Below are 11,205 nucleotides of genomic sequence, written 5' to 3'. Positions count from 1 at the left end.
AACCCTATGAGACAACTCTAGAGGGTTCAGAGAATGAACTCTTAGGTTAAATTCCTGGGATTTAAATTCTGGCTCCACCACTTCCTAATCATATTTGACCTTAGGCATATTTTTATGCCTTGATCTCTTTGTCCAAAAAAAAGGGTGGGGGATGAGTAAAGGCTGCCATACAATATTGTAATTAGTAATAAATGAACAAATGTAAGAAGCTTAGTGTGGTGCCTACCTGAATGTTATCTATATTAAATGTATCCTGTTACAAGATGCCCTCTTATAACCCTTTCTCAGTTTCATTGCCTTCTACACAACCAAGTGGAGATTTCCTCCAAAAATGAATTCTACCAACCATCTCAGAGGAAAGGGACAAACTGGTACAATGGGAAATGTTAAAGTGTAGTAAATTTACATATAATTAATATGTATAATATATTATTTCATTATTGCATTTAAATATTCATTAAAATACATGGTCTGTTTGCTTAACTGTTGTTAAAATGACATTTCTGAATGCTGTATTTGAGCATTTTTTAAAAAGTAGTTACAAAATAACACCTAACATATTCTCTACACCACAAAAAACAAGTCTTAGATATGTATTTTCTGTGAATTATTTTAACTGCACTCAGCATGCACTGCTTTTACAACTAGAAACAAAAGGGAAACAAGAAAATGTAGTTTTGGCAAGGACTATGGTCCTGGGAACTCAAGGATTTTTTTAATAAAAAGAGGATCTGGTTTTGTGCCTATACTTTTCTTCATTTATATTCATCTTGATTCTAGTTTGTGAAAGAAAATAACCTTCAAACTCGAGAACAGTAGATACTACTTTAGTACAAACATAATGTTCTAGTTGAAATTTTTAAAAACCTATTATCAACTGGGGGGAAAAATCAACGGGGTGCAGTGACGAGGGAGTATAGCTCAGAGTGCTTTTGTAAAAGGTGTTTCACCATCTGCAATTCTGTCTGCCTGCCTCCATTAAGAGTCACCTGTACCCATTTAAGACTACTCTGTTCTAGATGCTTTATGAACTGGCCCTTTATTTAAATATCCATTTAACAAGTATTTATTGAACACCAACTATCTGTTGGGTACTACTGCGCATGTTATGGCTACAACAAACGAACAAATGTATTTGTCCTCATGGAGCTTCAATTTTAGTGAAGGGAGGTATTTCAAAGAAAGTAAGGTAATTACATACCAGGACAGTAATAAATATGTGGAAGTGATGATGGTGAAGCAGGCTGCAAAATTTTGGACAGGGAAGGTCTCATTGAAAATGTAACACCGGACAAAGACTAGAAAAGTGAGAAAGCAAGCCATGCCAGTCTTTGGGGAAGAGAATTCTAAACCAGAGATCAAATCCCTGAAGTAGGAACAAGCATTGAGGTGGAAAACCAAGGAAACCCACTTGGAGGTGTGAGCAAAGTAGAAAACAATAGAAAGTGGTATCAGAAAGTTGAAATATCTAGCTTTTGATAAAATGGGAAGGTGGTGGGCTTTTAGCAAAAGAATGTCATATTCTGACATATGTTAAAAATCACTTACATGGGGTGCCTGGGTGGCTCAGTGGGTTAAAGCCTCTGCTTTCAGCTCAGGTCATGATCCCAGGGTCCTGGGATCGAGCCCCACATCAGGCTCTCTGCTCAGCAGGGAGCCTGCTTCCTCCTCTCTCTCTGCCTCTCTGCCTACTTGTGATCTCTTGTGATCTCTGTCAAGTAAATAAATAAAAAATCTTTAAAAAAAAAAAATCACTTACGTTGCTGTGTTGAGAATCACAGACAATAAGAGGTTATTTTTATAACTGAGGTTAGCTGACAATGACTTAGGACCACAGTGATAGGGGAGGAAATTGTATGTTGAAATCAGTGAGATTCTGGGTATATTTTGAAGGCAGAGCAAACATGACTTATTGATATATTAGGGTATTTGAAAAAAAAGTAAATGAAGACTCCAAGGATTTTGACCTTAACTGTTAATGATGGTGTTCCTATGAACTGGTATGACTGAAGACAGTGGGACTGAATATTGTAGACGTGGAGTCTGAGAGGTTCACAAATTCACAACTGGACATTTTAAATTTAAGATGCCCATTGGACATCTACATGGAGACACTGAGTGACCATAGATATATCCATATGTAGTATGTGTATATGTATGTATAATGTTAACCCAAGACATCATTATTTAAATGCAGCTTTGCTTGGTGACCTCATTAAGGAACTGACAAAACAGTCTGTTAAGTGATTAAATCAGCACAGTAAAAGCATAATGGTTACTAGCTCAATGATCTCAACTGCACCGAGATCCAACTACAATCCCTGATAACCTTGAAAATCTTCAGCAGAGTATGCCATAGTAAAAATCATTAATAACAGAACACTTGGACATCAGTCAGTAGCAGAAACTCAAAGGTTTCCACTTTGCCAATGCCAAAGACACCTGAATACTCATCCCAATCTTTGCATAATTTAGCTTCAGCTTCAGCTGTTAAATACACTCTAGTGAAGTTACCAATGTCCTATATAAAAAAAATGAAGTGTTTTGAGCAGCTTAAAGTCTTACTTTCAAATTATACAAATAGATGGAAATTCAAGAAATTCCTTAAATTCTAAGTTTATTCCTATACCCTACTTAGGAAGTTCAGAGCAGATTTTCAACATTAAATAGTGACACACATCAAGTTTCAGGTATTTATTATTCAGTGTAAACCCCAACACAATACACCAACATGATTTCGTGCATTCAGAAGGGAAATATTTCCTGGATAAGTGGTAAATTGTGCGGATGGCTTCTGGAAGACCTTCATTTTAAGCAGCTTTATAGTGAAACATTTCATTTAAAAGTCTGGACCTTCTTTCTTCAGTTTGCTGTAATCTACATTCACGGAGTAGAACTTGGAAAAGAAAAAAGATATTTTAGATAATCTATCAAATACACAGAGATGATACAGAAGTTTAAAAATTATTTTTATTCAGCTTTCTATAGTAACAATTAGACATAGATTTTTATCACTTATATTTAACAATATAAAAATCATCCAAAGACACTAAAATTCTAGTCCTTTAATAATGATTTTGGTAAGGTAAAAATATTCAATCTACCTCAGAAGAACAGTGTTAGTATGTTCCCTCAATTTCCTAAACCAGACTGCATCAATATCAAACTGACATCTGACCACCTCCGGTACGGAAGTTTTTAAATAATACCGTAATTTTGCTTCTAAGTAATTTTGTATTTAAATCATAATTCATGCTTGGAAACCTGTAATTTCTAAAAATTTCCAACTAAAATTAATTTTAGAAATCTAGGACTTTTTTAGGAAAAATATATATGTAAATTAGGATTTATATATTAAGTCCAAGGCAATAATCTTGGGTTTATACATTCTTAAGCCAAGGAACACTGAAGAGGTTGTGATACAGTTACTTAAGACTATATTATTTTAACTCCAAAAGAACTAAAACTGCAGAATCATCATTTTCTTCAGGGTTTTTAAGAGGCTCATAAATCTGTATCTATTATTTCTTCAAATCCTTTTCTCTATTTTTCCAAACATACCCTAACTTCTTTATCTCTAACTGAAAAATTCTTATTTTAGTTAAGTTTAAAGAAAGAAAAATTCCCAGGTTGTAAAGCTTTGCCTTGAGGTATACACAAAATTGCACAGAGAAGTATCTTTGTCTGACATTGTTCTTATGAAGCAACCGAATCTAGATAAGGAGATTTTTTCAAAAAAACCTAAATTGTGTTACCTTAACATGTTAACAAAATTAGGTGCATTTGTAAAAGAACTACAGGCTACATATTAAGAAAATAAACACTGACTGGATTCTTCTAATGGATGCCAGACATTGTGGGCACAATGCTTTAAGTTTATCTTACTCATTCTTACTTTATAAAAGAGGCAACTGAAGATCAAGTTGTAAGATTCCCCAAATACTGAACAAGAAGCAGGATCAAGACCTTACACTCATGCAGAGTGAAAAGATCATAGTATTTTTGCCAATTTTCTCAAAACTAAGCAGGCTTCTGATGTATTTGCTTCTATTCGGTTCCAAGTACCAGCATCAAAATTCTCTGTTGAAGTAATGAAGTAATTTTCAATCTGTTTTATTTTTCAGCTTCCATGTTCCCATTCTTTTTCTCAGTTTAACGGTGGCTACCTGGAAGGTCTCTGGAACAACAGTTGGGAAGCCACATCTATTTTTTTCGAGGCTTTTATTCAGTTGAGTACTGCTGGGCCTATAATGCTTAATTTTAGTCCTCTCATTGCTCTTAACTTTGGCTAGACTTGCAAAGTGACAACAAATAATCCCAAAAACTTAGTGGTTTACATCAACAAAGGTTTGTTTTTCACTCACATTACATGCCATTTGTAAGCTGACTGCTCCATGTCCTCTTCAGTGAAATTCTGGGTTGAATGAGTAACCCTGAACGGACCATTTTGCTCTCAGGACAGATGAAATAGAACAATGGGGGAAGCATACACTGGTTCAGAAGTGGCAGATATCATTTCCCCTCACTTAGGATTTTGCAGAGTAAGTGATGTGGCCAAAAACCTAAATGCCAATTATCTTAGGTGAGGGTAGTGAACGATAAAAATAATCTAGTCCACATCACTATCCAGGTTTAGAAGTAGTAGCAGGCTTCATTCTCAAGGTATACCAAGTTTCCAGATATGGTTACCCAATTCTTCTGCAAATTCATCTCTTGGCAAATACAGCCTATAATAGTCCACTAACATACTGTATTCCAAAATCTTTTCCTATAAAAAGCTCTTCAGGCACATGGTCCACCTTCTAAGTTGCAGCAGGTGATATTTAATCAAATATTTTATATCATATATAAGATGATTCATCTTTCCAATCTCTAAATCCATGTCATAGCTACTCATCCCATTCATACCACACAAATTAGATTTTTGTTGCAGGAACATTCCATTTCCAAATCACATGTCCTTATACTGGCATGTGTTATCATAGTGCCAGGGCAATGGTAATTGTCTTCATTATCAGAATCATCTAGGAAGCTTTTTGAACTACACCTATCCAGAGACTCCAATACACAATTTGGTGGAAGGATCAAAGGCTGGTTTGTTTGTTTTATTTTCCCTTTTCTTTTTTAAAGTTTACTGGGTGTGAAATCCTTTTCTCTAAAACGTACTTACTTAAACAATCTTATAAAAAAGAGGAAAACTAAATCAGGATGCCCATTTACCATTTTTTCAAGTTAAAATGTAATATACAGGTTAAGTAGTTCATTTCATATTTGCCAGCACATTCCTATTTGTTTCTTGCAGGGAGATCCATTTAGAGATCTGAGAGCCCCATTATGATCAGACAACTGAGTGGAAAGCCTGTCATCAGCAAAAGGCAATAATTATCTTAAAAGTTACTCTTAATAATAACAGAAGCCACTTCCATGAAATGCAGATGTGCTAAAGAGTCCTGGACACACATTGGTTAGAGCACACCTTCTTGAGAGTGCTTAAGCTATTTCTCTTTTGTTGAAGTAGCTTTGTAGACTGGAAAGTGCACATGGTGAGTTATACACTTTAAACAGGTAAACTGTACATAATGTAAATTACACCCTAATAAAGCTGCTCTGGTTTTAACATTTCTAGAGTTTCTTTGTATGCAAAATTTTTACACATAAGGAGGGTTATGTTTGGGGAATTAACAACTGCTCTCAGGTTTATAACATGGATGGGCTTTAAAGCTGTCTACTTGTGCTCTCTCTCTCTGATAAATAAATAAAAATCTTAAAAAAACACATTATGCTAAGTAAGATATATCACATGGAGAAGACAAATACTGCATGATATCCCTTATATGTGAAATCTAAAAAAGCTGAACTTGTAAGTAAAAGTAGCAGAATGGTGGTTACCAGGGGTGGGTGGGGGACTTAGGAAGTTGTCTAAGAGTACAAACTTGCAACTAGTAAATAAATAAATCCTGGAGATCTAATACACAACACAGAAATTATAGTCAACAATACTGTGTTATAAACTTCAAAGCTGCTAGGACTCTAGGTCTTAACCTGTTCTCAACACACACAAAAGAATACTAAATACGTGACACATAAAAGTGTTAGGTAATGCTATAGTATTACTATAGTAATCATACTGCAATACATAATTTATCAAACCAACACTTTGTATACTTCCCACTTAACATAATTTTATATGCCAACGGTACCTCAATAAAATAAGTGGTCTCAGTCCATAAACTCATTCTGTTAAAGAGTAGTTCCATATACCACTTTACAGATAAATGTTAAAATTAAAATTTAAATTAAAAAAAAATTAATTAGAAGGTTCAATGTAAAATTTAAGTGAATTTCATTTCTTCCTAATTACCTCCCTAATTACCCTCATCTGAAATATTTCAACCACACCAAGAAGAGCCAACCAATCCACTGATACCGTACTATTCAAAGTGTGGTCCATGGACCAGCAGCATCCGCATCACCCAAAACCTTGTTAGAAATGTAAATTCTTAGTCTCCACAACAGACCAACTAAATTAGAATCTCTGGGAATGGACCTAAACAATGTGTTTTAACCACCTGTCTAGGTGAGGCCTATGTACACTGAAGTTTGAAAACCACTGCACCAGACTATTTAAGATCTAAGAAAATGGTATATGATACCATTAAACCACCTCTCCTTTTTTTTTTACTTAGTCAAATCATGAAAACGTTATCTTACCTTCACATCCAGATCTAAAGTCTGCGAATAAAATTCTTAGAAAAAAATATTCGCTAGGGAAATATGCCATTTTAATTTCACAGAACAATGTAGCTGCTCCTCCAAAGTTCATTATAATGGAATTTTACATGCATATCTAATTTCAAAAGAAACCCTACTACATGAGTATTAAAATATGCTTAAAAAACAAACAAACAAACAAAAACAACGCTTTTAGCAATTCTAAAACAATTTTGTAGCTTACCTTATACTGATCATTGGGACCCAGTTTGTTCCAGGGTTCTGGGTTATTCTTCCTATCCCAACTAAAAGGAACAAACATTGTAACTGTTAAAGTAATAAAACTATTTAAAATAGTTTTCTACTTCCTAAGAAGATAGTATTTAAATAGATCTCATTGTCTATGAGATTAAGTATGGTGGTGTTTTCATTAGAGTTGAAGCAGAGGCTCTATAATTAGTAATTCCATGTAATTCATTATAAAAAAGGGTAGAGCATTACTGGGTTATTTACCCCAAAGATACAGATGCAGTTAAAGAAAAGGGCACCTGCACTCCAATGTTCATAGCAGCAATGTCCACAATAGCCAAACTGTGAGAGGAGCTGAGATGTTCTCCAACAGATGAATCAATAAAGATGTGGTTCATAAATACAATGGAATATTACTCATCCAATGCAAAGGATGAATATCTACCATTTGCATCAACATGGATGGAACTGGAGGGAATTATGCTAAGTGAAATAAGTCAATCAGAGAAAGACAATCATCACACAGTTTCATTCATATGTGGAATGTATGAAATAGCAGAGGACCATAGGGGAAGGGAGGGAAAACTGAATGGGAAGAAATCAGAGAGGGAGACAAACTACAGAGAGACTCCAGACTCCAAGAAACAAACTGAGGGTTGTGGAAAGGGTGGTGGGTGGGGGGATGGGGTAACAGGAAGATGGACATTAAGGAAGGGCACAGGATGTTATGAGCACGGTGTTATAAGTAACTAACGAGTCACTGAACACTACACCAAAAACTAATGATGTAGTGTGTGTTGACTAACTGAATTTAAATGAAAGAATGAACGAACGAACATAGGGCCTCTGGGACAGTGTATTGTCCTTATCCCTGTCACATGGACTTTGAACTTGGCTTTTGCTGAAGAAGTGATGTACAGAAAAGTGTACAGAATAACAATAAATTGTTTTTTGTTGCCTGTTGTTCTCTAACTTCAAAAAGAAGCATTCATGTGACACCTGGGTGACTCAGTCAGTTAAGTGCCTTCAGCTCAGGTCAGGAGCCCAGTGTTCTGGGACTGAGTCCCCACATAGGGTGCCTTGCTCAGCAGGGAGCCTGATTCTTCCTCTGCCTGCCACTCCCCATGCTTGTGCACTCACACACGCCCTTGTCTCTCAGACAAATAAGTAAATAAAACCTTTAAAAAAAAAAGGGCATTCCTTATTGAAGAAAAGCAGGCAAAAGCCATTTACATGTATCAGCAACTCTGATTAAGTATTTTATAAAAAGTTATCTCAATTCTCACAAGATTCTAAATAGATATTAGCAGTTCTACTCTACCAAAGAGGAAAATAAGACTCAGAAATCTAGACAATTTTATGAACCAAGAAAAGTAAATGACAACAGCAGAACCAGGATCTGAACTTCCTATATATGACTACAAAACTTAGGCTCTTTCTTTTTGATGCTGCCTTCCTTAAGACTGTGGCTCCCAAACCAGCTTTAGACCATCAAAGTTATAAAGACTCTTAAGTACTTACCTGACATCTGGATTGAACAATGCCAGGCGCAAGACATACAGTGCTGCTCCTGTACCTCCTGCCCCAATAAATACGAAGAGGGGGATCAACTGGAATCAAACAGAAAATAGACAAGAATTAGCAGCCACCTTCAAATACCTAGGTTCTGAAAAAAAGAAAGGCTACAGTAGTTCCTACACGCTAATTCTGAAGTCTCAAACTGCTATTTTTCGGTCTTGTTTTAAAAATCTGAATAAATGCAGATTCTCATTAAAATTTCCCAGCTTCCTTTTTCTCAAGGCTTGTAAAACAACTTCTTGCCCTGTCTTATATGTGTCATGAAAAACATAAATTCGGTGAAATTAAGAGTCTGAAAGAGCAAACAAAAGCACGCCCATTACAAACATACGTTACATGTATCAATCTCTGAAAACACGTTGCTACCAATGCTTAATGCGTAGTTACGTAATGGGTTTAAGTTAAAGACTCCGTAATGGAGTTTTAGGACAACACGTTGATGTGCTAGGGAGAAAACCGACAAGCAAAAGAACTTAACTGCGAGTCACCTCTGCGCTACCGAAGTCTCCCAAAATCTCAAGACAAACACAAACTGAAGATTCCAAGATGATAAACCTTTCTAACTGCCACAAGGCCTGGTGGTGCAATGCAGTGAGCATTAGATCTCTGAGATGACATTAACAAACACGAAACCTGACCTGCTGGTCTCCAACCCACACGGCGCACAACTAACCCTAGGTCCGACCAACCTACAAGAGTGTGCAACCACCAGACTGCTCCAACCTTCACCAGTTTATTTTCCTCGAAGGTATCTCTCACCTTCCGCCTGCCAGCCTAAACCCCTCAGTGCAAGCCGTGATCAAAGCTCAAGGGTCCGAGGCAACTAGGAGGACAGCTTAAGTGAAGCAAGGTCCAACCCCGAGCAACAGTTAACGACTATGAAGGAGGAACCTCCAGGGAGCTGAGGAAGCCGCAGCCGGATACAGAATGGACTAGGAAGACATTGCTAAAAGGGTCACGAACTTACGCTCGGATGCTTCTTGGCCTGACCGATGATCTGGCGTAACATGGTTGCGGCAGAGGCCTCCTGACCAGGAAAGGGAAAAACCAAACGCGGCAGGCCCGGGACTAAGTAAAACCGACACGGAGGATGAACGGACGTCCAAAGTCACCCAGAACCTCCTACCTGAAGGACCCCTGGCTCGGAGGGCAGTCTGCGGCAGGAGGGCCCGAATGCGGCTGTCCGTAACAGTGCCTGCCTTGGTCCTGTGACTTATGCGTCCGCTCTAACCTGGACAGACCCTTAGCGTTCCAGTCCCAAGCGAAACATTCTCACTCCTGTCATATATATACTTCTGACTGGTAAATTTTTGCAGTGAAACTGGAATTCTTTGATTGACTAGACAGGCGCTTTCTCGGGAAGACACACACTGAGAAATGGGGTGGGTGGGGTCTTCTTGGGAGGTGCCTGCGAGCCGGTCCGCGCGCGCTGAGGCGCAGAGGGCGCGCGTGCTGGGCGCGCGCATGTCGGACCTGACAGGCGCTGAGGGAGCTACGCGGCGCCTGCAGCTGCTCGGCGTCCGGCGCCGGGAGAGTAGGTCGAGCCTCTTGCTGCTAAGGTCAGCGACTGTGGTTTAAGAAGATTGCAGCTGCTTCCTGTCTTAGACTGTCGCTTACGGGCAGAAGTTAAAAACTAGTAAATGACTTGAAGATGGTAGTAGCCCTCTCAAATGTAATCTCTAAATTCCCTCAGGTCCTGGCTCTGGATTTATGTTCAGTGCCTTACCATTATACTCTGTCCCGGGATTCGAAATTGCGTTTTTTTTTTTTTTAAGATTTTATTTATTTATCTGACAGGGAGAGATCACAGGCAGGCAGAGAGAGAGGGGGAAGCAGGCTCCCTGCTGAGCAGAGAGCCCGATGCAGGGCTCGATCCCAGGACCCTGAGATCATGACCTGAGCCGAAGGCAGCCGCTTGACCCACTGAGCCACCCAGATGCCCCTGAAATTGCGTTCTTAAAATGTGTTTTGAGTGCTCCTGTTCCTACACATACCTTCCAGTACTCTAACACAATTTTCATTTATCTGTTGTTGTTCTTCTTATCTTTTTTATCTGAAAGTTGTCACTTGGGACAGGCAGACTTCAGGGGTCTCAGGACAGTCTGAACCCTCTCCAGTCTCTTACGTAGTTTAAAGCATTAATGGAATCATCAAACCAGTGATTGGGAAGACTAGGAAAAGGCTCCTCCGGAAAGCAACGTTAGATCTAAAGGAGACGTAAACATTAACCAAATGAAAACGAATGAGGCGGGTGTACAAGAGTGGTAGTGTGACAGGCTGAAATGAGATAACCTTCTCAAGAGCTGAAGGAGGCCTGGTGTGTTTTGAACTTCAAGAGGGAGAGCAGAGTGGGGATCAGATCTGTTGGGCCAGTGACCGCTTAAACACCAAGAGTTTTATGCTGAGAGCATTAGGAAGTTATGCAAAAAATGAAATAAAATTAAAAAATAAAAGTTACTGTAGTTGTAAAGGATTGCTTTGCCCATGAATAATGGATTCGAGGAGATAAGCATGAAAGGGGAGGGGACTGATCAGGGGCCACTGTAGTAGTCCTTAGGAGAGATTATAGTAGATTGGACCAGTGTGAGCAATGTGATGACATAGAAAGGGTTCCAGACATTGGTCAAATGTGAGGAGGTGAGGAGAAGGAGAAGCCCAGGATAATTA

At 38.3% G+C, this 11,205-nt stretch overlaps 1 protein-coding gene across 1 annotated transcript; it reads right to left on the bottom strand.

The window, feature by feature from the left end:
- Window positions 1-2,679: 2,679 nt before the first annotated feature.
- On the bottom strand, window positions 2,680-9,689 carry NDUFA4 (NDUFA4 mitochondrial complex associated). Its single transcript, XM_059395723.1, has 4 exons — window positions 9,506-9,689; window positions 8,482-8,570; window positions 6,956-7,016; window positions 2,680-2,896 (listed from the first exon to the last, which is right to left on the bottom strand). The coding sequence occupies exons 1-4, from the start codon at window positions 9,545-9,547 to the stop codon at window positions 2,840-2,842; spliced, it is 249 nt and encodes an 82-aa protein (XP_059251706.1). The 5' UTR covers window positions 9,548-9,689; the 3' UTR covers window positions 2,680-2,839.
- Window positions 9,690-11,205: the final 1,516 nt, after the last annotated feature.

Source organism: Mustela nigripes, chromosome 4 (genome assembly GCF_022355385.1).
Source record: "Mustela nigripes isolate SB6536 chromosome 4, MUSNIG.SB6536, whole genome shotgun sequence".
Lineage (NCBI taxonomy): Eukaryota > Metazoa > Chordata > Mammalia > Carnivora > Mustelidae > Mustela > Mustela nigripes.
Note: the sequence above shows the minus strand (reverse complement) of the source record. Positions and strands in the feature narration are given on the sequence as shown.